Genomic DNA, 27,594 nt, shown 5'->3' with positions numbered 1-27,594 from the left:
ACATCCAATGTCTTCAGCTTGATGGTTGAAAATCTTCGTTGTCTTTTGAATGAACACTTTAGTGAGTAGGCTACAGATCTAGGCTAGAGCATGGGTGATTGCCATAGTTTCTGCTAAAACTGGTATGTTTAGAGAAGTGTATGCTGCAGAGAAAATGAGAAAACTCTTCACAATTTCTTTTATTGGTAGGTCTGCTGTCCCTGTCCCCTGAATAACTACAAACTGTCAGACCCTGTCATACCTCACTAAGGGTATGCATAAGGAGAAAATGGAATTCTCAATTGTCTAATGCTTGCCCTTAATGCTTCATTACATTTTTTTGTCCTCCAAAGTGACTGATCTGCTGCACGGAAATATTTTGCTCTTTGTCCTTGCCTTTAGTCATTGCAGTGGTGGTGATTTAAGTCTGCTTTAATTAAAATACAAACAGGATATATAGTCTATCCACTATCACTAGATTTCCGGAAATTATTTTTTTCAAGATTTTGGAAAATTACTTTTGCTATGTGGAATATCCGGTGCTCAGTTTCCTGAGCTGTATATTGACTGTTAAAAGGAGGTTCCTGTGGAAATTAATCTGAATGTTACCTACATTTTAAATCAAAACATGTATATATTAACTAAAGTCTATTCAAATTTGGACTCCTCAAAAAATAAAACTTCTGCAAGATTTATTGGGGGGTGATTATATATACATTTATATATATATTTACATCAGTGACACAATTGACAGGCAGTGGTGATGCATATACAGCTAAATGACTGAGACGGGATGCAGAAGGCCTGCAGTGCAAGCTAATAGGTATTTTTATTGTTTTTATCACACCAAACAGTGCAAAAACATAAAACACTTCCTGCCCTTCCTGTTGATGTTCTGTCAGTGATGTCACTTACACTCCACTAAAAGTTTCCAGAGCCACATAATTACGCCATGCTTACGGAATTCATATTCCCTTCCTCAGGTAAACATCCTGTTTGGAAATAAACGTGGTCTGGATGTCCAGGAGAGCAAAATTCAGGCACAAAGGAAGTATATTTGTAAACACAATCCATTGTTGACTGAGAGAGGGGCTTTTAAAGTACAGCGGAAAAAAATTATAACCTTAAAAACAGTACTTCCAGAAATCTGTTTTGAAGAGCGTTCATATATTTGATCTCTTACTGAAAAGGAAATGCAATACAAGTTGGGGAATTTGAGCTATATACAATCACATAACTAGCATTCTTTTTTGAGGCAGCTATCTAATAGCAAGGAAAGAAAAGAAACACTTAAATTAACCTATTATGTTCCAAGTCTGATTTATTAGTAGAACCGTTTTCTTTTCCTAAAGCTGTCTTTATTATTTTTGGGTAGATCTGAAATATTTTTTTGCTCCTATCATTTGCTACCAATGCATCCCATCACTCCTATTTGCTTACACTGTCCAATTTGTTCCTATTTATCTTATACCCCTGATGAGGCTGGGATGTAATTCTGAAAAGTAGTTTTGATGCCCCACAGTTTGCTTGACTTTCTAAGATGGAGAATATGTCTTTATCTTTTCTGTTATCCAACATCAGCTTGTGTACCCTTTCGGTTGTTCCTGAGTTTTAGCCACATATCCTGCCTCTCTTTAGCTTTGTACCTCTGAGCCATGGGGACCTGCCATACTGGTGGAGTTGGAGTGAATGCAGGGAACGCTGATCTTGTGATACTTTGTCTGTTCTTATGTTACGTGACTCTGTGCTCATTTACTTGAGAAGTGCAAATCTATTTCTGAGCATTAAAATGTCTGACATGCAACACCAGATCTATCTTTGGTGTCATGGTATGTGTCCCTGACCAAAAAGTCCAGTAGTAACTTCATTTGTCCAAGCTGACAAATCAAACAAGGAAAAGTTGGTTCAGTATTTTTCCAGTTTACTGCAGCTGATTAGTAATTTGATGTTAGGGGAATGCCTCAATTCCAGGTTTCACTCATTTATCAAAGCTTGACCTAGCTGAGCTCACAGAGAATGATGACCTACCCATTACATGGATGAATTTTTTCTCATACCAAACTGTGTTTGCCCCTTTGGAAGGGGTGGTTGTGTTGGGTCTCAGAATACAGCTGGACTTAAGTCTGCTTCAGCTTCTATTTCCCTTTAATAGTGTCAGATTTTGAAAACAGTCTTCTATGTGGAGTATGGAGATAACATGAGGCTCTCTGTTTGCTACACAGCTGAAGAAACGTTCTTCTGTTCATGCTGCTTTCTGTCTGAAACTGTTAAACTCCTTGTGGGATGGTCCCAACACCATGCCACAGCCAAGCTCAGTGAGCCGGGGAATTCTGTTCATGGTTTTGGTCCCCTGCCAGTCACAGCAGCAGAGCTGAGTGTTAGAGCTGCCTACTTCACCTTGGGAGGGAACCACAGATGATAAAGTTAAGACGGAATATTTAGTATGCAGTTAATGCATTATTGGCTTTCTGTTCCCTGTCACAGCAGTCTTTGAAGAGCAACTCAAAAGTCACATCAAACACCACTAGCTAAGCAGCCATCTCTCCACCCCCTTCTGCCAGCCTCCTCCTAACCCCTCCAGTTTTATTCCTGTCCATGCCAGGGACACAGCTCTGCACACAGCCACCAGCCCTGTTTCTACCATGTGCTGTATCTTTTCATGAGATCAGGTATTTGAGTGAGGCTCAGCTCTTAGTAGTTTTAATCTTGCTGTCATCATTTTGTTAACAGCGTGCAAAACCATAAATGAACAGAAGTTGTCTGACAAATCCTAATACCAACTGTCGTGGTAAACAGAAAAGAGTATTACTAAGTTACGGAGTCAGTCAGAAAACACATGAAAACAATGTACCTTAAACCTGAAATTCTGTTCTTTGGAAGCTAATAGTGCTTTTTCCAGACTTCATTGTATCAGTAGTTCATAGTTGGTGCATGTTTGTTTACATACTCTTTCTCTGTAGATAAAACAACATGGTGGAAGAGGGAAATGATAGGGCAAATTTCTCTTTGTGTGTACTTTTACTGAAATTTTGTGATAAATTGTGTGCAACAACTTATAAAATTAATCTCTTCCAGGACATAGTTTTACTTTTTATAATAATTTTCAGTAAAAATACTTCTACAGAATTCTTTGCTTTGTGAAGATTTTGGTTTACTTATTTAATTATTCTCTTGGTATATAACTTCTTTATTAAAAGTCTGGTTCTCTAGTAAAGTGCATGGAGGTTTTCAAAAACTACACTGGTTACTTTTGTGCTATTGATAAATTTTGTACGTAGAAGTATGATACTTGCATTCCCAGCATTTGCATTAGTTACTATTTAAGAGAGGGCACATAGAATGAAAGCATTGACCTGTAAGTACTTGCATGTGAGTAAGTTCAGTTCTGTGATTTTCCCTTGATATACAAATGAAGCTGCATGTCAGCGTTGCCAGGAATAAATACCCTGGGGTCACTTCTAATGCCATCTTCCAATTAATTACTTAGCACTTTTAAACAAGACACTTCAGGCGTCTAATGCATTGGGGGGGTTTTATATCTGATTTTTATTTAAACGGATTTTGTGAGCTGAAGTATATGCAAATGTAAAATTAGTTTCACATGTTTTTGCGATAAGAGAAACTCTTGTAGGCAATTTGCAGCATGAGTCATAAAGATGACTTGTCATTGTCTCTTGTTTGTTCTTCTGTCAGCTATTCTACATTAAACTACTTAAATATTTAATGCTTTCCCTTTTTTTTTTCTCTCTGATAGCATGGAGGAGTCTATGTAAAAAGAAGTGCCAAATTCAATGAGAAAGAAATGAGAGAGAAGTTGCGGGCCCAGATGAAAGCTGAGACTCCAGTAAGCTTATACCTTCCTTCTCATTTCTTTGACTTTTTTAATGGCAAAGGCTTGTTGGAGAAAAGAGCCATGCCCGATATCCACAAACTACTAAGATGGTAATCATGGATTTGTTTTCTTTCTGTGTTTTTACAGTTACTTTCTGTGATTAGAGTGATACCTCTAATTAAACTGAGTAAAGTTTGACTGGTTCTTTATGATTGACAGCAGCTTTGTGGTCCTCTCTGTAGAGGACAAGGGTGGTCTGGACTTAGAACATGAGCTATAGTACCTTCCTTGAGAAACCTCTGTTTCAAAGGAGAAACCCTCTGTTTCAAAAGACAACATTTTGACTACTGTGGGCTTGTCAGAGACTGATACACTCGACTTCTAAAAGTCAAGAACCTTTCCTACCAAATGTTAATTAGTCATCACAATGATCAATCATTTTTAATGGCAGTGACATCTTAGAATTGAATAACTTTGTCTGCTATGCCTGGAGGAGGGAAAAAAACCCAAAACAAACTCTTGATAATTTTCTATTTGAAGAATGACTGTTACTGCCAAGTGACTTTTCTCATGACTCTCTGTATGGTTTGTGGCTCAGTGGTTAGAATCACTGTGCCTTGCTTCCATTACTTGCTGTGCATTAGATTTTTTTCTTCCTTTTTGGCCAAGCTAAAAGAAAACAACTAAGCAAGCCTTGATATAGAACAGTTAAACTTCCATTTTATTTTAAATTGTGTTATTAGGACTTAGACTCCCCATATTGTCAAAACTTTTATATCCTGAGACTTGGGTAAAAAGAGTTCATGGGCTGTTTTGACATTCATAATAGTTTTTTTTTTCTTATTTGGAGGTGGTGAGTTTATGTTTGTGCATGTGTCTCTGTTGAAAAAGTAAATTGACCTTGTGCTTACTGAGGGGCTTAAAGGAGTAAAGTGCCCGTATTTCAGACAGCGCTCAAACTCATTTTGTCTTCAGTAAAGATTTAGCATTATTTTTTTGTGTTATAATTAAGAAAAGAAAGTTCCAATTGTTAGCATATAAGTTAGGCCAGAAATACATTACAACAACTAAACAATATCTAATCAATGATGTCCATGGAGAAGATGGTCATGTTCAGTGGCAGCAACCTGCACCCTCATTACCAGGGAGGGTCCTTGGATGTAAAGAAATTGTGTTGCCTTATTATTTTCCATGTCAGTGGTAAAGATTCTACTAGCTGTAAAACTTGGGGTGTAATGGAATAAGCAAAGGCTGCTTGCAGGGTGTATGAAATGTGCTTGTAGTCATCCCCCTAAGCAACTTTTCCCCCTGCAGAGTGCTGGTTAAGTTCATTTTAGCTAGTCTGGATGAAATAAACCATCAAGGTGTTTTCCTGCATAGACCCATGGCTTTCTTGCTAGCTAAAAAGACAGGTTCTGCTTGAGTCTGGCTTTCTGCCTTCCCTCTGCACCCCCTAAAAAGCAGGAGTTTGTTCTTCTTATAAGGTTTACATTGTGGTAAGAATCTTAATTTGAAGTATGTGTTGAATTAATCTCCTTTAGAAAAATGTGTATTTTTCTTTTAATACAATCTTGGGAAGATGTGCCTAGAAACTCTTCTGATTATGTCCTTGGAAACCTGTAAATGGTGTTCAGCCTCACTGCAGTGTGTCATTTTAGCACAGTTGTAATGTAAGGAGAGGTTTAAGCATAATGCTTTTCTTTAAAGATAAGAACTGATGTGGGTTCTGCTTTCCATGTGGTTAGTAAGTGAAATAAATCCAGAAGTCTTTGTGGAATCATCTTTCTTCTCCCTCCTGAGCTGTGTGTAGATTGAAAGCCTATACCTAACCTATCAATGTTAATGCATAATAAATATGAGACCACTTAGGTATGCTTATTTTTTGCTGCTGTTTAGCTCTCTGGGAGTTTGGTGCTGTTGGAAATGAGCACAGAACCTGGACCTGGATACCAGGCAGTTGTTGCCATTTGCCTCATATTATCAGGTGTTGCGGTAGAGAAGAGAAATAAGTGCTGCAGAAATTAATTGTTTAAAATCTTTCAGTCAAATGTATAGGGAGTGACACTTAAATTTACAAAACCAAAGTTGTTAAAAGCCTGTTTACTGAGGCAAATGTTTGCATCTGCAGGGGTAAAAGATACAGACCGTTGAGCTGTCATTTGAGGGAAGACTAAACTTCTTTTAGCCCACTTTATCTGAGAATTTAAATGTAGATGCTCTTAAATGGCCTTTAACCTATAGTTACTACTGTGAGAAGAACATGATAACCTGTGTCCTTATTGCATTATTCATGCAGTTCTGAACCTTAGCATGACATTTACAAGCAACCATATTGCTTTTAAAATGAAGACATTTTGATCAAGTGTGCCCTGAACTCATCAGCTTCATACAAAAATAGCTAGTCTATGACTCTGGAATTTTCATGCACTGTATGGTACAGCTCAGGGTGGACTTTCCTCACTTTAGTGGGCAGCTGGTGTAGCTTAGTCATTCTCTGTGTACGTGGTGGAGTTCTTTCTTTAATGTGGTGCTAGAGATGAGCTGGCCTTTCAGCTGCTCAGGGAAGATTTATATACCAATAAAGAAGAGATGGACGGGAATCTATGTTAAGGGTCACGTTGTTATTTACAGTTTCTCTCTGCATACAATTTAAACAAAAGAATCCAGATGATTAATGTTCAGTCTGCCTGGAGCCATCCCTTTTCCCATTAAGAAATTGAAGATGTGTAGGAAAACAGAACCAGTCTTCTATTCTCCTTACCATAGCAAGTTCTTTACTGCTTCTCTGTGGACCTTTTTTTTTTTTTTAAGACTGACAGACAAAGTAAGGCTGCCTCTTGGCCTCTTACATACACAGTATAACTTGCTCAGTGCTCTGATATGCCTCCTTTCGTGTAGACAACAGTGGACTGCATGATTCTCCTTGCTCACCTTGTCTTGTGAATTGCACCCACCTGTCTGCTATAAACAGCCCCTTTTCCTGCCCTCAGCTCTGCAGCTGGTCTGCTCCCAGATGCAGCCCAGCAGTGTCCGACAGGCACAAAGCTGATAGCAGACTGAAACATTGTTGCACCTGTTTTTCTTAGTGGGCATCTTGAACTAATATATTTTCGTAGTTGTTTCTGGAAGTCACTTTGTTTTTCAAACTCTCATTGAATTATATGCTTAAATGGTTCATTATTGGGACTTTTGTTGATAAAATTCACTCAAGATGTGATTTGGTTTAAAATTCCGTAAAATTTGACTGATTGCTAACAAATTGCAATCATATGTCTTGTGAGAGCAGAGACTGTCACAGTGTTTAAAGAACGCTTTTGTGTTAATGTTGTTTTAATGTAAGCCATAGATGAATGTAAGCCCGATGAATGGGTATCCAGCTGTTACTTGATATGCTTAATCTACTTGATTTATAAAAAAAGTTAACTCTTCTGAACAGCAAACTATTCAATTTGGTGACTGAAAATGTCACTTCTATTTTTTTATCATGCATCCAGAGTAGGAAATCTGCATTCTGAGATGTGGGATTTAACCCTGTACAACCAATATTTAGCTGATTACTATGTGTTTTGGTTTTGTCATTCATTCAGTCATAGAATAATCATTGCCATAGGAAGAAATGCTAATCAAACAATAAAAACATAGAGATTTAATTAATACAACTCTTATGAGGCTTAATGTAATAATTTTGTGATATGTTTACTAATTTGCAAATCCCTGACAACTATATAAATCACAGATGTCCTTGCCTGCTTCTTCCACATCACCTTTTGTATTTTGTTCCAATTATACCAGATAGGCTTTCTCATACCATCTGCTTTTCAGTTACTGATCTGAGTGGTAGTGTTTCTCATCCAATTCACTAGAAGCATACTTTCTAGGCAGTGGTCTAAATGGATGCAGCTATGAATCTGTTTAGCTGTCAGGATACAATAGCAGTAATAATAATATTAAAATTAAGCAAGTGCATTGTGTAAGACAGTTTTTAATTTTGTAAATTAAAATATTTGTTTTCCCTTTTTCACATGAGAGCAGCACAGTAAATGCAAGATACCTTTAGTCAGTAGTTACTACTTCTTCATGCCCTATGTTCTTCTACAGAGTAGCATATACTCACTCCAGGACGTTCTCCAAAGCCCTTGGCCACCTTTTCTTGCTGTATGCTTATGGTTGTTCTGTATTCCAGGGACTTGTGTGTCACTTTGCTGCTTTCCCGTGCTCCACCCACACCAGCTCAATTTGTGGCACTCTGATCTATCTCAGGGACTCCCTCAGCTGCCCTATCCCCTCTCTGGGAGCACGACCCCCCCCCTTAATGCTATTGCCATTTCTGTTTGCCTGTGAGACCCTGACAGTGCTGGGGAAATGAAGCATTGCTCTTTGGGAGAATGCAGTTACCATCTTCCATTCATTGCATTTGTGGGTTGTGGCAAGTGCACTGACATTGCACTGGGGACTCTTCAGGTAGCCCCTGATTGGCAAAATGCAAAAGACTTACATCTTTGTTGATTTTCTGGCTCCAACAAGAATCATTAGGGTTCTACTAAATGAATCCTGATCCACTCCTTGAAACTTTCAAATTGATGAGAGATACCAAGTTTATTGACACCCACCCGTTCCACAGATGGAATGAAATGCATACCTGAGCATAGGGACCTATTGCTTTGGTTAAAATTGATGTCTCAGTGAATCATGGACTGTGGTAATCCAAAACTGTCTCTGCTGTTTTGAACATGAGCGCTGTATTTTGCAGCAATAAAGTGTGTAACTTTTATGTAGCTAATTGCCCTAACTGAAAAATCTCTATTAAAAATGGCCTAAACTGCAGCTAGTGTTTCTAGGCAATTAAAATTCCTACAAGTTCTTATTTCAAGTTCAGGGGAGCTTATTTAGTTATTAAAATCTTAGAGATTTGTAGTTCTTACAGTGTTTGGAAATAGTGCTTAAGGATTTAACTTCTGCTGCCCATGGTGGGAGAAAAGCCAGTTGTACAAGTGGTTCTGGCACTGGCAGTATGTCTTTGTCTTGTGCAGGACTGTATGTGAGTATAAGTAGGTCATCTATTTACATTCATGAATTCTACTCTTAAAACAGTCCTAATGAGCTATATAGTAGGTTATTATTTGCTGAATTTAATGCAAAGGCCAGTTCTCTGTCTTGTTGGTGTGCTTTCAACTCAGAGATATTCAGATTCTGGTCAACAAACCTGTTTGGCTGCTTGTGTTGTAGAGGTTTACTAGTAAGTAAAATACTATTTCCGTCCCTGGTTTGTGTTACACATAGGACTGCAGTAAGTAGATACTGTTCCCTGTTGTGCAACCAACTTTTGGGGCTGATCATCTGCTTTGAAGACCAGTAACAATGTTGCCTGCTTGTAAGTGCTGAGCTATGTACCAAGACTGGTATTCCTGTCCTGTGTGCTTCGTTTCCTTCACTCCGTAACCTGTTACAGTCTCTGTATTACCCTTTAGAGCTGAGCCATGCAGTCTTTAATGGGGGTGGAACTGGAACAGCTCATCTTTGAAGTACCATTTTAAGCGTCCAAATTACAAGTTTTGCACATAAGCACATATATGAAAAGAAAGAAAAATGCATCTGGATTTGAATGTTATGTCCTTTCCAGCTACGTCTGAAAAGTTTTAATTAGTCACTTAAATATTTCATTATACTTCTTATTTGAAATGTATAGATGACTGGGGGAAGTGTGGACTACATCTGGGTCTAAGGATTCCTGTACTTGTCCCTATACTTATGCTACAGTTATATATGAAAAAGTAAGCACCTTGACTCTTAAACCCATTTTCTTTTGTTCCCTCACCACCGGATCTATACACATCTTGGATTTCTGTGGGTCCTTGAACATTCTTGGACTTCACCTGCCTCTGCAGTCTGCCAGTTTCCCCCAAACATACTGTACAGTCTTTCTCCTAACTCTCTTTACTCTAGGACACTGGTTTTGCTATTTTTGATGTTTGTTTCCTTTTTTTTTCCCCTGTCAGGTTCTAGGCTATGTACTCAACTCTCCTTTTTCTTGATCTCCAGCTGGCTTCTCTGGTTGGCACTTTCCCTAGATTTCTTCCCACCTCTGCATTTTAGTGCATCTTTCAACCTTCCTCACTGTGGAGTGATTCTGGAGAGGTCATTTGCTGGGGCCTGTCTTTTGGCATTCAGCCCTTTCTGTAGCTGTTCCACAATCATTAAGTGCAAATACCAGCACACTCTGATGTTTTGTGGGCCAGAAGCACAAAGTTGCATTCCTGTGTGTCTCTTTTTGAGTTTTTATTTAACTTTGCATCTTAACATGATGTGCACTCCAATTATCAAAGTCTCTGTCTAATCACTGATAATATTCCTTGGACTGTTTTGTAAATACATTATCTTATTTGCTTTCAAATGTTTCTTGAGACTGCTTTCTTCAAAGTTAATAAATTATTTACAGTAAGCATTTTACTATGAATGTGTCGTGTTTAACTCCATAGCAATTATCATTTGTGGCCATAGTTGCTTCTGCAGATGAGCCCCCAATATGGAATTTTCCCTGTTTAAGTGATGTTTTGCATCAGCTTTGTAGGAGATTATGCATGATGCACACACACACAAAAATCCCAAAACCCCTCTGTTCTGTTTCAAAAGAAAATGGAAAATTGTCAAATTTGACTCCTCCTATTTGAATACATAATTTTACAGTCAGATATGCAGATACTTAGGCAACCTTTATCTGTGTAGTCATTTGAGAACCCATAGATTTGGTGCTGAACAGGCAAGCAAATTAATTTACTGGGGAAATCTAACCTTGCAGACACTCATGCTTAAAGGAATGTGACTTTAAAGTTCAAATTACGCTAAACTATGAGTTTGAGTTCCTAATATATTTAATATCCAATTCAGTGAGAGACATAAAAGGCCCAAAAGATCTATCATTTCAATTTATAATATTTCTAATAGTGAATGAATTATTGTATATAGTATAAGGAAAGACTAGAGGCAAGATCACTATTAAAAAAAATTGGACGCTTTGTGATTTATTTGTCTGTCTTTTCAAAATCTCTTAAAACTGATATTCTTGTTGATATCAGCTGCTCCTGACTTCCTGAATTCTGTTGACACATGCTGTCTCCCTTCCTAAATCACATGGAGTATATTCTATGGTGTATTTTCAAGGGAAATTATTATGAACCTTGAGCAGTAAGTTTCTTAGAGCTAAGTTTTAGAAGTTTTAGCTCAAGTGTTCTCGTTTTCTTTTGATCCTTACAATAGTCAATGGTGTGAGCTAAATACAATATGGACCTATAAAGTGTTGATAATTTCTGTAAAAGCAGTCAGTTTACATTCATTATAAGAACTTATCTGTTTTGTTTCTTTTTTAATTCCGCAGATGTATTTAGTGATTTTTCCAGAGGGGACTCGTTACAATCCAGAAATACCAAAAGTCATTGCGGATAGTCAATCATTTGCTGAAAAGGAAGGTAAGCAAAAAAAAATTTTGAAAGAATTCTTTTGTTACTGTGCTAACATATATTATATAAAATTATTATATAATATGAAGATCATCTCACCTTAACTGGACTTTTAAACATGCTTGGTATTTAAAGCTTTAGAATAGTATAAACTACTGTTTTGCTTACAGAGTAAGATTAAGGTAGTTCATATACAGACATTTCACACATTTTACAATGTACAATAGTAACAGTACTCCAGAAGGCTCACTGCAGTTTCTACCTATACCTGTGTATTTACTCATCTTCTTGCTCCTTAAGGTTGTAGGAATTGCCTACACTGAATCAGGGCACTGGTCCATCTAAGTTGATATTGTAGCTCCAATTACAGTTGTTAGTCAATATAAAGAATATTTTGCATAAAGCTTGTTGTGCCTTAAAAGAAAGAGTCTTCCATCATTTCACTTTTAATTAGTGTTAGTACTCCTATGGCATTTTGGTTTTCTTCCTCTCTCACCCTCCAGTCTCACTGTTCCGTGGTTGAACTTTATTCTGGAGTTGCTTTGATTGTTGGCATTGTCTCTATAACACAGATGGAATTACTTCATCTTCAGAAAGGCTTGCAGAAAATCCAAGAGTCCCAAGATTTTTCATACTTTCTCACGTCGTATGCACATAAACTTTAAATCCAACAGTTCAGTGAACATGTTTCCTGATTTTGTTTTTTCCTGTTGACCAAAAGTGAAATAATTCACTCTAAAAGTAAACAAAGAATAACAAATAGGTCTGGTAAATTCATCTCTGTGACACACTGAAATGAATTCACAAGTCTGTGAATCAGCCTGTTGATATAATCAAGCTATTAAGTTTTGTTAGCCCTTGTCCAAAAGGATATATGCTTTTCTTCTCCTTGGGAAGAATGGAATTTGTTTGTGTGTATGAGCAGGAGAGCTGAAGTCATAATGTATTTGTTCATCGCTTCAGTTTCCTGTCGGAAATGAAAGTCAAATGTTTCATTTAGGTTGGTGGTTCTTTGAGAGTTCAGAGGGAGGGGGCTGTCTGATAGGTTTTTTTTTCTCCTCACCGTCTTCAGAGAAAAGGCTCTTACTGTTTTACTATTATTTCATTTCACCTTTTAATTTTATCTCTGCAGTCTGCAAAACAGTAAAACACTGCTTTTGTGCTTTCAGAGCACCTGTTTGTTTCTTGTAATGGTTTTCTCTCCAGTACTGGTCTCTTTTTATTTTGCAACAATTACTCCTTTTAAAAACTCTCATGACAAATAATTATTAAACAAGAAGTATCTCCAATTCTGTTGCAGAATCCTCTTGATCTCCTTCTCCCCACTGCTAAATTATTTTGTTGTTGGCCTCTGCCCCACTTTTTAGGTGGGGAGGATGGGAGGCAGTCTGTGCTCCCCTGGGGCCCTGCTCACCTGCATGTCCACACAGATACAGATGCTCACGGGAACTGGAGCATCCCTCGTGCAGGTGTGTTGAGAAGCAGGGGCTGACACTGAGAGCAGAACCAGGCTGTTCTGAGGGCTGAGCCTCGAGCACGTGCCAGTCCAGGGCACATCTCAGTACACTGGGAGCTGCGGGGATGCGGAGCTCCATGTGGCTGCTGGCAGGATGTGATCCCAGCTCCCCAGGGTCCCACCCTGCTGCTGTGCAGTGCTGCTGGCCCTGACCTGTGGCTTGCCCTGAGCAGCCCCGGTGTCCCCGCGGGGCTGGCTGGGTGCTGGGGCTGCAGGGTGGGAGCCACCATGGCCATGGGCAGGCTGAGCCATGGCCGTGTCCCTGGGGGAACTGCTGAGCTCCAGCAAACACACATTGCCATGCTTGTCCGACACATCCCCGAGACTTCTTACTTCCTATGGCTGTAGGAAGGGTAGTAGCACACAACAGTTCTGCCAGCCAGAGGAACAAGGAGGACATACTGTAACTTACAGTTTAAATAAAATTGCACTTCATTCTTTGTGGGGATATAGTGAAGTCTAATAATTTAGTCTTGTTATCTTAATATATTTGTTACAGAGCACGGTGCTTCAGTGTGGGCCTTACTGCCATGTAGGGGAATTTGTTTCCTTTTTTTTAATTTTGAAATGATTTTTTTCCCCTACTTTTTTGCTCAATTTTATGTTGACAATATACTGCAAGTCTAATATTGGGAAAAGTGGTTTAATTAAGAAGAATTAAACTAGAAACCGATGTTAGAACCAGAGCTATTACCCCCAAATATAACAAAGCTATTCCTAGAGCACAAGCATAACTCAGTTTTTATGATGCTGTCTGAAATACTGGTTTTGACATTAGTGTGTTTATGTGTTTTAGTAGTTTTGCAGAGAGGAAGTATAAAAAGGCTTTTGTGGGATTTTACTTTTACTCTTTGTGAGCTGCATCCTCTTCTAGAGAAGATTCATTGGTTTAGGCAGAATTCTTGTGCTGAACTTAATTACCTGCTCTTAGTGGGACCAGTTGATGAGCTGCATCTCATATGTTGATGTTCTTTTTAAGTTGTGCATACAGTTACTGGCTCTTTACAGTTGTTCCTAGGACCAATTCAACAAAATGAAATTTCAAATTAATTTTTGAAAAGCTGATATTGACATACAATGAAGTATTGTGACATACCTGATTTCAACTATTGTGTGTTCACTCATTGATATGAATATTTAAATAAATCTTAACTATCTGTGAATAGGATGGAAGGATATCAAGCAGCAAAAAAATTAAAACTCTAAGCCCTTGAAAGAGAGGCAGCATTTAAAAATACCAATAATAATTCATGTTACAGTTTGTTTTACCATAGGGCTTGAGTTCTACACAAAATCTCAATTTCTAGCAAGAAAAGATGGTTTTCTTCTTTATGAAACAAGCAAATCAAACACATAGGGTGGGTCCATTGTAAGTTCTGTACAGTGAATTGAATTTAGCCAGAATTAGCAACAGAAAGTTGGTTACTTCCAGGAATACTGATTTTGTGGTGATGAACTGAGAATGTTGTCATCTAAGGGCAATGCTAGTACCTCCAAAAACTGAAGGATTACTCACACCTTTTACAAGTGGCAGAATATTCCCTCAGATCAGCTTCTTACCTGGGATAGAACGTAAACTCAAAATATGTTTGTTTGATTATATTGGGAAAGAAACTTGTTGACATTTAAAAATGAAAGCAAAAGTCTCTAAAACTAAGTTGTTTGGTTATTTGTAGTAGGATTAATGCAGGAGTTAATCATAGAACAAGTTGAATTTTGTAAAGTTAAGATAATTAATCCAGTATTTATATCTTTTGCCCAAAATAATAATATTTACTGGAATTTTACAGCTACAACAAGATACATAAGCCATGTGTTGCCACAATATCAGATGTAGATGTGTGTTAGGTTTTCTCATTTCTGGTGGAGGCTTCCAAGCTAAGGGGTGTGTGTGCCATGTAGCTGGATTTGAGCCTGATACACCTCGTTGTCCTCTCCTGGCACAAAGTAGGTGCCTGGGTGAGATGACTCCAGGAATTGCTACCAGGATGGGTACTCACTCCATGTTTCAGTATGGTTAGTGACTCCCATGTTTCTAATGGTACATCTTGCAACATTCCCAAAATCAAATATTTCTTCCTCTGCTCTCTCAAAGAACTAAGAATATGATGGCATGGGTTTTGCCCCTTGTCTTCTGAGCTTTTGCATTCCAATTTCCAGTATTTAAGTATATAGTCAGTAGTCAAGTTTGCTTTTGCTTTCCACTGTGTGGGAGTGGTCAGCCAACATGGTTCCTGTCTTCAAAGTCTGCTGCAGTCAGCTTACAAACTCATGATGCCTTTCAGGCTCTGTTCCGTGGGTTTAGGCATCTTAAAAGTGCAGGACTTCTTCCCCATTAGTCAATGAGCTTAAGTTGCTGAGTCCAGTCTTAATGTATAGGTGGGACTCATATTTTTGTAGGGATTTAACTAAGTTTGTCATAATAATAGAAGTGGTAATTTTTATTGGATCTATTTAATTCAAACTGTAAATCTTTTAAGCCTGGATCTTTTTAATGATATTGGACTATAGAGAAAAATGTTTATAAACCCCGTGATACACATGATGGTTATTTTCTTTTGCGAGCTTCTGGTATAAAATTTATTTCATTTGTATGTAGCCAAAATATCTATGTGTGGATTTCTTATCATAGAAATCATAGTCAGTCATAGAATCACAGAATATGCTGTGTTAGAAGTTACCTGTCAGGATCATTGGGTCTGAATCGTGGCCCTGCACAGAATATCCCAAACACCACAAATTTCTTTGGTTTCGTAGAATAATAATTCTATCAATATGTTAACATATGGCATTTTAAAATTTTGAAAATAAATAGAAATAATCCAAAGCCCTCCTACTCCTAATATTACTAACTCTGAAAAGTCAAAGCCAAAGGGATGAGAAGCTTCTTAAATTTAGCTTGGCTTGTTTTTGCTGAATGAAGACAAAACAATCTTCCCTGGTGAAAGGCGTTTTTGGAATTTTGTATTAATGTTCAATTTCTTACAAAGGTCATTTCATCAAGCAAATATTTAAGGTATGCATTTATTATCTTCTTTGGTTTTATGCTGAAAAGTTGCTAATGTAAATATTTTTTAATGCTAAGCTTAGCTTGACAAATATGCTTTCTGCTAAGATGTTTGTGTATGCAGGATATGCTTATCTCAAAATTGTTTTACAGATCATGTAAAAAAGAGGTGTTTCAATGGAGTGAATTGAAAATGTTTCCCTTCTAGATCTTGGCATTAGTTTTCAATTGTATTCTAAGGCAATTCAAAGTATTCAGTATCCTTAAAAGTTATTTGGAATTGTCTCTAAAGAAAATAGCTTTTGGTGGTATTTATTTTACACTTTCGTGAAAGCAGGCTCGGTCTAAAAGTGCCTAATGAGATGTGGACAAAGAATATGGTTTTAAAAAAGAGTAGGTTATGGACCTTGAGCAGCATTTGAGACCAATCATTAGAATGAAGTAAGGGTCTGTGTTATTAAAAGCCATCCATAGGAAATGAAGATAGGAAAACAAGAAGCTACATTGTATTTCTATAAGTACCCATCTTGGAAGAAAGTATACCAATGTGTGGTGTCTCTCATGTCTTGCTGTGAGCCAGTCATGCTCTTCCTGTGGGGATTAGTTGCATTTCCTGTATACTTTTGTACATGGTAACAGAAAAACAATTTTACTAGTGCATGCAGTTTTTTATACTGCTATCAGCTGAGTCCTGTTTCTGTAAGTTGATGGAATACTCGCATACAAATGGATGAGCTCTCCCACCATTTGTTATTTTTTAAGTCTAATTATGGACTCTGGTTTTAATATGTAAAGCTTTGAATCACTGGAGGCATGCCAGAAAGCTGGTGGGAGCTCAGGAGTTGGGTGAGTACTTGGGACACTGCACGTAACTGCAGAGCTGCAGTTTTTCTGTCTAATTAGTATTTCTGTCTAATCTCTTCACTGCACACACATTCACATGGAAAAGGAAAGATCTAATTGGTCTTGAAATCAGTTCATTGGTTTTCACCCTGGTTTTAGTTTTTGTGTACGTGAAAGTTGAGTTTCAATACATGGTTTCATGGGGAGGGGAGAGAGGTGTGGAGACCTCAAACTAATTCTGACATCCACTTTCAGTGAGTAATTAACTTTTGTTGATGAAATGTGGTAATGCTGATGTAATACACATAGAGTATTCTTAAATTAGAGCTGAGAATTTTTACTGTTTACTTTTTCAAATGTGGTGTGTACACATCAAGGGTAGAAATATCACTAACAAAGTCCAACTCTGAAAATGTGGATGGCCTGCCTGTACTGAACAGCTCTTTGAGTTTCTGGCCTTGATCAAGAAGATGGCAATCTTCTACACAGAGTTGTACTTAGCTGCTATGATATGTTACTTCACCCTGATGAAGTTAGAAAAATTATGTTTTGTTTAGTATCTTTTTGTTATTTTGTGTTTAGATGAAAAATTCAGTTCTATAGATGTTAATGATTTGGGCCTTTGTACTTGCCAAAGTAATTATTTTATTTCATTCAGTTTTCTTGCAGACTTTCTGGGGTAATTTTGCATCTTACAATAATGTAGTAAATGGATGATTTTTGAAGTATCACTGCTCATCATATTTCTTCAGATTTTCTTTTTTTTTAATGTCTATAATTCAAAAGTTAGAAGAGCAAAGCTATGGCTTTTTAAGGTAGAACATTACAATATTACTAGTATCTAGTTAATTTTCTTTGGCATTTAAAATAAAATCTCATGACCTTAAATACTTTGACAGAGGGTCCTAACTGTATTGCACAACATTAAAAACAGTTTAAGCACAGTGTGTTTTGTGAATTGGATGCAGGCAGCTTGCCAAGGTAACTATACTGTAAGTACTTAGATTTAAATTCTGTTATGTTGATTTTAGCAAAGATCATAAGTAATTGCAAGAATATGTGATAATATTTTTATAGAACAGATTCTTTAAAAGGATGTGCTGAACTGGTGTTCCTGCATGTTTATCATGCACTGTAGTGTTTCTGAATAATGGATTATGGACTTTATTGATTTAGATACATACTCATATTGTACTTAAACTCTCAAGAGCTTACTGAGAGCATGTGGAATAGGATTAGCTCATTTGCACTTCACAGATTTACACTGACCATCTTCATCATCAGAACTGGACATGGATTAAAAAAAAATTAGCAGTTAATAGTCATAGATACCTAACTTAATAATTTAGATGATTCAGTTCTCACAATTTTCCCTTTTTCTTCCTCACAGTAATAGTTTGGTGAAGGGGAAGATGAGTTTGGCAGGAAAGGAATGACAGTGTTTTTAGAATATGTTTGGGAATTTGGCTCAGCAAGAGTTTTGTTGAGTGTCATGTCCACACTAATATCATTGCTGACACAGCACAAGAATATTCAGTGCTTCATTTACAGAGTAAACATTTTGAAACATAACATAATTAGCTGTTTGATGTAACAGTTCACAAGCTAAGAAAACACTACCACTATGTTATGCTTCAAAATATTTACGTGATCCATATAACATTTTGCATAGACAGTTATCACTATTGCCGGTAAGGCATGGAACAATGGCTTCAGAAGGAGTGATGATAAAAAGTCTTTTATCTTTGCATTCAGACAAGGAGATTCTTAGCAAATATTAAAAAACCAAGATAGTGATTTATATTGAAATTTTCAGCTCTTAAGAATGTTAAGAGTGGTGTAGAAATGAGCATTATCTTACAATGTTCACTAGATATTTTCATAATGTTAGATTAAAGTATGTTTTACCCAGCAAGGGAGTTCAGTACAAAATCAGGACATAATATAGAATGTTTTGAATTATTTAGCAAGCAGAAAGGTATCAAAGGCAATAGCACAATACTTTGGTTTAGAAAAATTTCGTGTTCACCCACCAGGAACCAGTAGATTCACCAATGGATAGTTCTTTTAAAATGGACTGAAGAGTAAGCCAATGAAAAATAGGCTAGAAATGAAAAGCCACAATTTTATTCTGATACTTCTCTTTGAGAAAGATACACGTAGAAAAATACTGAAAAATTTTACATAGCATGCTTTTTTTTTTCTATAATCCCTTTCAAGTAAATGTGGAAGAGCTGTGTCCAGGTGAAGAAAAGGTTTTGGGTTTGGGCTTATTTGCTTGCTGGTTTTAATTTTGAAAGTCATTGTATATTAAAATTCTGGAAAAAGAACCAGGTTTATACTCTTGAGCCCAATGTGTTTTAATGTTCTTAAGTATGCTCTAAGTGGAAGTGGTCAACTGAAGGAAACATGGGTATGAAATACTGTTGTTAAGATGTGTGATGTGATGTTAAACCTGATATTCTTGTGTCCTTGACATACCAATCTCTGTGGCTTGGCCTGGAAAAGTTAAAAGTTGATTTCTGTCGCTAAGAGTTTGTCAGTAGCCAAGTCAATTGTAACAGATTGTTTGCAGAGAAGCACAGAAGATTTCCTCCTTGGTTTTGGTTCTCAGTGCTGTATTTTGCCCTACTGCTGCTAAGATTCTGCTGGGATAGTGAGTAGGTTAGGATTCAGTACGTTCACTAAATTGCTTTGTCCTTGGGAAGTAAAATGCTGGATGAGCATTAGGTGTGCTTAAAATTCTCTGTGATTATCTGTGAAATCTTTTTCTGATACAGAATTTCAGGAGGTGGTGCTATGTGTGTTTGGTATTTCTCAGATAATTTGCTCTTTTTTTCCACCTCAGCTGGACACACATAAACAGTAAAGAGAAGTGCTGTGTCATCACTCATGAGCCACATTGAAACCATCACTACTTTTAGTGAGCAGTTGTAAAAAAGGGCCCTCTTACTGAGCAGCCTTCCTATTGTTAATGTCCTTTAGGATTTCTATTTCATCTTCTATATATGTTCAGTAGAGCATAAGCAGTGAGTACACATGCACACTCTCTCAACTGAGAATTGAGATTGAAAATAAACCTCTTGTGATTTTGAATGGGGCTGCTGACTTTCCTTGGTGTGATGTTCCTTCTGTGGATATAGTCCAGTTTAATTTCAAACACTGTAGTTATTTTTTACTTTTTCCCTCTAGGACTTGCTATATTAAAGCATGTGCTGACTCCACGGGTGAAGGCGACTCATGTAGCCATTGACTCCATGAAAGAATATCTGGATGCAGTGTATGATGTGACTGTGGCTTATGAAGGTACTGTGGACCACAAAGGGCAAAGAAAACTGGCACCATCTATGACAGGTGAGTTGAGGCTTATGAGACATGTTGTAGCTGTTGTATGCTTGTTTATATACAGAACCAACTTCAGGTGCTTCGAAATGCTCTGAAGATAAATCTCCACAGAACTTCAGCCATCCTGTAGCCCCCTGGTAGGGCACTGTTTTAATCACTGGGCTTTTACAGGAGTTACCTTTGACATCTCTGCCCTCTGCTTCCCTATTCCAATTCTAAATACAAGTGCCCTTTGCAGTCAAAGAGAACTTGGAGACATACGCAGCAGAGTCCATTTACCTTCATGTTTTCTTCTAGCACTGGGATTTGGCATCATCTTAAATTCTCTCTTGCTTCCTCTGCTGTGCTACATGTGTATACATGTACACATGTACATCTAATTGCTGAAGTGCACATATTTTAAAGGTAAAATGCATAGCAGTAGTATTCTACTGACAAATTTTCAAATTGCTACACACGGCCAATAATCTTACAAACACTCAACAGCATTTTATGCAAGTGGGCTTCACTTGCTTTAGTACATTAAACTGCCTACCTTTAAGGACCTTAAGAAATTCAGATTAGTTTTACATTCCTTGAGTATTCTAACCAGAAAACATATTCTGGAGTTTCTGCTGGGGAAAACTCAGGGACAGAGAGCTTCAGGGTTTGCTGTTTATTATGCTTGGTGGTGGACTGATAATTTATTCCTAAGTAAATAATTTGCCTGCACTGTTACTGGAGTGCCAGATATCATCTTTCTTTCCATTTGTAGTTGCTGTGTTACTCAGCTGTATCTGTGGCTGACTGTCTATTGCTGGTTGGCTCAAAGTGGTGCTTTTGAGTCTTTTGCACTACCAATACCAAGTGGGAAAAAACAGCTCCAGTAGTTCCACAGAGCTCTCCAGAATTTTGGCTAAGGGATCGGTGTAGACTGAGGGACCTACAGGGAACTTATCTAACTCTCTGCTCCTCAGCTCACCCAGTGTCACTGGGACTTGTTCCTTCTGCTGCTAAAAATAGATTGTAGTGCACCTGTTTCCATGTCACTTCATTAGCAGGTGTAACTCCTTGTGTCACATGCACTGCTTCCCAGGTGCTAGTTGATTAGAAGTTCTGCAGTTGTCTATTTTTACATTTTCACCCCGTTTAAAATTCTTCAGGATAGGTGAGAAACAAAACTGTCAACACTGTATATTAACTCAACACTTGTATTTTACTGTCATGTCTTAGGATGGTTTTATTTTATGCACATCTTGTTCCTAATGGGCATTTTTAATATCAAAAGTTCTTTTTATTATTTACAGTTTTTTGTTTTTTTTAAATGCCTTCTGACCCTTTTATTGTACCTTTGGAGACTGAGCAGCCTCCTTCTTGTTCCATCACCCAGCCCTAAGACCCCCTTCAAAACAAATAGGATTGTTTCTCCTTCCCTGCAGCATATCTTGTTTCATGACTTAATTACTAGGCAGTTTCAGCCATTCTCATGCTGAACTTCTCACTGCCTAATGGTTAATTAAACTATTAAAATGTCATTACCTAATGATAAGATGGCAAATGTTCAAATTCCTTACAAGACCTCTTCACCTATTGAACCTTATGGTTTGCATGAAGCATGATATAATTATGGAAGGGGAACCAACAAGCTGAATTTCCCTGGTGTGAAGCAGGAATCGGATGCTTTGGGGTGGCCAGTCCACATCCAGCCTTTTGGAGCCTCCATGGCAGCAGTTCAGGCATATCTTTCAGCCAGGCTTACTGGTAGGGCTGAGGTAATTAGTGGCTCAGCCTTGGGGTAAAAATAAGGCAGTAATACAGAATGAAGTGCAGCCAACCAGCTGTTACCCCTTATAGAGCAGATAAATGATAGATCCATGATAGATCAACATCACATTCCATGCTATTGTGGCAGTCACATGTATTTCATACAATATAAATTATGTAGATTAAGAACACTTTATGAATTACAGGGTGGAACATAGTTGTCATTCTTTTGGGCTCTCCAGACACAAAGTGACAGAAAAACAATTTCTGTTGTAAGAGATCAAGATCATTTCACCATTTGTTATGCAGAAGTCCAGCAACTGGTCTGTCAGGAACATAGCAAGAAATGAATTAGGCATACTTATGCATGTGACATTTTTTAGCATTATTTCTCTTTCACAGTGCTAAATTGAGTTATGCACACATGAAAAGGACATCTTATTTCATATGAACATTTCATATTTGTGTCAGGGCTGGTTGAGAATTTTGTTTTTCATTCTCATCGGAATAAAATGGCAGTGCAATCCTGGTAATTTTTAAAAGATAAGGTTGACATGTCTTTTTCAATCCAGCAACACTGATGGAAATTTATTGCATGGAAAACAAACTTCTGATAAACACAACTTTACTTGAGGACTTTATTTCCCATACTATGACATTTCCCATGTGAATGAAATCTGAATTCCACACAGATACAGTGTTTCTTGAAATGCATTTTGCTTTCAGTTCTATAAATCTCAATTCCTCAGAAGAGCCTGTGCCATTTTAGGAAAAACCCATACTTACCTGGGACATCATCAGCTCTTGGCTGTTGTGTTCAGTAGTAAACAAAACGGATTAAAAAGAACTTTTTAGTGACTTTAGTGTGAGGAGTACTAGCACACTTTGTCTGAGAAATTGTTAGCAAAATGTGAACGGGAAAAAATCTGAAGAAAGGGTGAATTGCTTTTTAAATTTTGTAGTATGCAACTTTTAGTCTAAGTAGTCTTTCTTAGCAAAATTCAATTTTTGAAATTTTTTTTTAAGTCCAGCAATCTTAAATATACTGTTGACTTGCTCAATAGGATTAAAACACAGCATAGTATAGGTTTCACCATAAGAACAGTGAATACCAAACATACCTGATATAACATGGTGCCATTTTAGAGCAGGCAAATCGTTGTAGTATATACTTCCAAATGTATTGAGCTTTTTGTCACTACTTATGCATGTTAATATTTTTTGGCACTTTTCAGTGGCAAGTTTGTTTTAGAAGACATCAGATGTGATTAGTCCTCGACAGTGACTAAGACTAGATTAGCTTTACACAGGGATGTTGCTTTCTGCTGTTGCTTCACATCCAGTTGTAACCAATGGATGGATTTTTTTTCCTACCATTTGTTCATTCCCTTTATTACAAGTTTGGATCTTGGTACATTTCCGGTGGAAGTTTATCTGGCACATGGCAGCCTTTCCAAAGAATAGCAATTTCCCACAGATTTCTCCCCTCTCTCTACTCCTGAAGATGGCTTGTCCAGATCATTAATGCCAGAACACCATGGTCCTGCCTGGGGAGGACCAGGCTGCTAGGCACTATTTATTTGTGGTCATTAGAATAAGATGCTAATAATCATATGGGCACTGCAGCACAGCTGAAGGACATCCCAAGTACTGAAGTCTGGAAGAACTATTTAGAAGGGAAAAGGAGGAGAAGAAACTTCTGAATTTGTTGATATTGTTCTACTACACTGTCATCAAGTGAAAAGCAGAAATAAGTTTGGGAAGAAAGGATGAGAATTTGGTTTTCCCCCCTTCTGAATAAGTGTGCGAAACGTTCACATCCAGCTTTGTCTGGTGTTAAAAGGCAGGTCTCGTGGGACGTGGGAACTGTTATCATTCTTGCACCTGAAAGAGCATTATGTACACATCTACATCTTTATTATTCTGCCTGAAGGCTTTAGTGTAACCAGATGGTATTTATCTGACCATTGTAGATGAATATGTGAGCATTTCTGAAAATCTGTACATCACTTTGATCAGTATAATTTGAGGAGGTCAGACTGGCCTAACTTCCCTCGGGGAAAGTACACTTTTCCAAAAGCTTGTACTTTTGTTAGGACCCAGTTAGACAGGGACTATAGAAAAGACAAGACTATAGAAAAGAAACTGGAGCGATAGAAAACAGTCTTTGTCTGGACTGTGGCCCAAATTTGTTAACATCCATTGTCTCTCCAAGTCCAAAGAAAGATAACAAGCACATGGTTACAGATGTAACCATCAAGGAAAGAATTAAAAAGCTAAATTATTAAGCTGATAAACATTAACAGAAGTATGAAACAGTCCAAAGGAAGTTTTATAGTTATGAAATTACTAACAATCTTTTCAGATCTGTGCTAGCTGTCATCTTCTATTGCATGGAAGAATATTGAAGAGTAAATGTCATTTGTTTTAGAGTAACCAAAGAAAGGATGTAGATTAGACCTTTCATACTGTAAGAATTAAACATTGTACTTCTGGTCAAAAACAACATGTCACCAAAGAGCAGCATCAGTTTATGGGAGTGTTTGAAAGCCTTGATGTAGTTCATCAGAGAAAATGAAGGTCAGTCTGAGCATGAGTAGCACCTCTGCTTCTTTATCCATCTGAAAACAAGGACACAAAGCGGTCAACTGTGTTTGGAATTCCTGTAACTCAATTTCCTGTCTCCACCATCAGCCAATCTTGGATGCCTAATGTGTCTAACTTTTCCCAAATCACAGACACCTGTGAGCACTGTATCTGTGTGCTCACACCCCCTTGGTGGGGGATAATGACCCTCTGCAACTCCTTCTGAGCCCCAGGCATGTGTTCTCTGATTGTAAACCAGATTATTGTGTATCTCAGTTATTCCCAAGCAGCTTTTACTGAAGGTAAGCATCTGTAGCTTCCCTTTGGGAATTTGTGATTTGAAAACAAATGGTCATCAGGAAACCTCTGCTACACAAGAGGCTCTTGAAAGTATTTACACTGGAGATTCATAAAATTACCCTGCACCCTGGACCTCGTGCACATGTGAGAGGAAGCATTCCACTCCCCAAGCAGCCATTTATTTACAAAGGCTCAAGGAACTCCTGATCTTTATGCAAAAGTGTATCTAAACCCTGAGGATAACAAAAACAACTTTAACTTCTTCACACCGTCAGATTTGGCCAAAACTATGTTGCTGCTTTGAGAGTCTGTGTTTATTTTTGGGGGTTTTATGCATCACAATCCTTTCCTTCTACTCTGTGGTGCTGTTCCCTGTTATCAAAACACGCTGAAAGAAAGGCAAAAACATCAATGCAAACAACAAAAAGCACTGGCATAGTTCCTAACAGATCCTGTTTTTTTGCTATAGAGAACATAGTTTTGAACTGGTCCACTTCTTGTATTTTTGTTGCCTTTTTTTCTTAATTGTATAGTTTGAATTTTTTTTTTCACTTCTGAAACTTTGAAAATGTTCCAGGAAAGACACAAATATCTCCTGAATTTGCTCACTTTTAGTTACCAGTGGTGGGATACCCTTTAGATGTAATCCATAGGCCTAACCTGATCCAGGTTCTGTTCCTGGCAGCCTATTGATCAAAACTGTTACACTTTTGTAGGAAGCCTCTTGCTGACTCGGCCAACATACAATATTCACATATTGTTACAGAGTAGTACAAAGGCCAGACTGCATCTGTTAGCATAACAGATTAAAGCCACTCAAAGATTGTTTCAGTGAGCTATAATGTGCAAGTACTGTGGGTCTTCGTCAGAGACCACCTTGGAAGAGCAAGACAACTTACAATGACACTGTGCTGCTCTCCATTGTTAATATCAGTGTAGAAAACTATAGATACCATTTTCTAAGATTCTTTAGATCTCAGCATCTTCAGGAAGATACAGGCAAGTGATTTTTTACCCTTGAATTTTCAGGATTTGTAGATCTATAGTTCTTATCTGCCATCTTCAGGATTTCTTATATATATATGTGTATAGCTATATATATATAAAAATTTTTTGAGCTGTCATATCCTTTGTTCTGCTTCCCTTCTCCAAACTGAATATTTGCCTTTTTCATGTCTCCTTTTTTGTAATGGAGGTACTTTTCCTCCTTAAATGTTTTAGTTGGTCTTTTCTGTGGCCTTCTCTGAGTCCACTACATCCTCCTTCAGATGCAGGGACCAGAACTACACACCATATTTAAAATGTGGATTCATAATCTTTATCTGTAGAGTGACTCTCTTTGCCTTGTTCTTGATATCCTTCCTCAAGCTGCCCATTATTTGGGGGATTTGGTGTTGCTGCTGAGAGGATGATTTTAGGGAAGGGTCAGCAACTCCCAGATTGTAACCACCAATTCTGAGTTAAGCCTCATGTCATCAGGGTTTCACTTATTTTTTTTCCCCATGATTGTTTACACTGAAGCTTGGCTGCCACATTTTTACCCTGTTTGTTCAGCTTTGAGGGCTTTTTGTAGTTCAGCCAACATTTGACTACCCAGAAGAGCTCAGAGTCTTCTGAAAGAGATGTGAAAAACCGGAGCATTCACAGTTTGCTCCCGTCTTCAACTCATCAGTCATGAGACAGAGTAAAACCAATCCTGGCATTGATCCTGGAGGACCCCAGTGGCCAAGTCCTTTCCATCCCTAAGGCCTTCCATTTGCTTCCTCTCCTTTAAGCAGCTTTTGGTCTTTAAAACATAATTTCCTCTAATCCTGTGGCAGCCTAATTTTTTTAATACCCTTCAATGTGGAACCCTGTCAGAAGCTTTATGAAAATTCAAAAATATCATGACCAGTGAATCCCCTTTATCCACCTAGTCCTTGACACTGTTGTAGAAATCCAGCAAGTTGATGCAACAGGATTTCCCTTTACAGAATCCCCACCAAATCTTTTTCAACAGGCTGTGATTATCTGTGTGCTCAGTGATTTTGTTACAGACCTGTTATCTTACCCAGTGATGTAAGACTCTGGTCTGTATTTCTGTATTTCCCAGCATCATCTCTAAAGTCCTTGTTTGTAGAAGGGAAACTCTCAATTTTTCTGGCACAGTGGCTGTTTGTGATGATAGGTTACACATCTTTGTTTTTAAATTCCACATTTGAGAGCTTCTGGATGAATGCTGTCTGGTCTTGGTGATTTCCTGACATCTGACTTGTTTATTTATATTTAGTCTAATATTTTCTGTCTGTTTACTTATTGATCTAGTTCTTTTGAATGATCTGGTACAAAGAATGCAGTGGGTGTAGGAATCAAACATTTTCAACAGGAAAGAATTATGCAAGCAGATATATGAGCTTCTCTTGCATGGGCTTATACTTGACCATGAACGCTGCTCTTCACACTTTTGTCATCCAGCAGTCCTACCAGTGGCTTATCAAATTTATTGCTTTTAATATACTGAAAAAAGTTAAAATTTCCATTTTTCAAGTTCATTTTTAGTCCTCTTAAGTTTATGTTTGCATTTGGCATGAGCAATTTTGTGTTTTTTCCTTATTTGGACGAGCTTTCCATTTCTCAGAGGGGAGAAGAAGGTATGAGTATCATGGTAGCCTCCTTGATTTTCCCATTAAAGTCATACAGCTGGTTTTCAGACCCACACAGACTTTTCCTTTTGCAGTGTTACACATGTTTTATGCAAGCTTCTATTACAAGTTTTTCTGGGGTTTGGTATTTGGTGAGTTTTTTAATAGCTTCTAGGTTGCCTTCTTTTGGACTGTGTATTTTAGGGTGTTTGACACTTTGCCTTCCCTCCCATTGTGTACTTCCTTTAATTCATAGAATCATTAAAGTTGGAAAAAACTTCTAAGATCATGAAGTTCAACCTTCAACCAAACAGCACCCACACCCTCTAAACCTTATCACAAAGTGCCATATCTGCTTATTTTTTGAA

At 37.7% G+C, this 27,594-nt stretch overlaps 1 protein-coding gene across 1 annotated transcript in view; it reads left to right on the top strand.

The window, feature by feature from the left end:
- Positions 1-27,594, top strand: part of AGPAT5 (1-acylglycerol-3-phosphate O-acyltransferase 5) — a 69,390-nt gene that overhangs the window by 31,763 nt on the left and 10,033 nt on the right. Inside the window, exons 4-6 of the mRNA XM_005426388.1 lie at positions 3,734-3,823; positions 11,184-11,274; positions 19,824-19,985. Of these exons, the coding sequence (XP_005426445.1) occupies positions 3,734-3,823; positions 11,184-11,274; positions 19,824-19,985 (343 nt within the window). The remainder of the gene's footprint in view (positions 1-3,733; positions 3,824-11,183; positions 11,275-19,823; positions 19,986-27,594) is intronic.

This window comes from Geospiza fortis, unplaced genomic scaffold (assembly GCF_000277835.1).
Source record: "Geospiza fortis unplaced genomic scaffold, GeoFor_1.0 scaffold56, whole genome shotgun sequence".
NCBI classification, from domain to species: Eukaryota; Metazoa; Chordata; class Aves; order Passeriformes; family Thraupidae; genus Geospiza; species Geospiza fortis.
The sequence above is the reverse complement of the archived record's forward strand: the minus strand, read 5'-3'. Positions and strand labels throughout refer to the sequence as shown.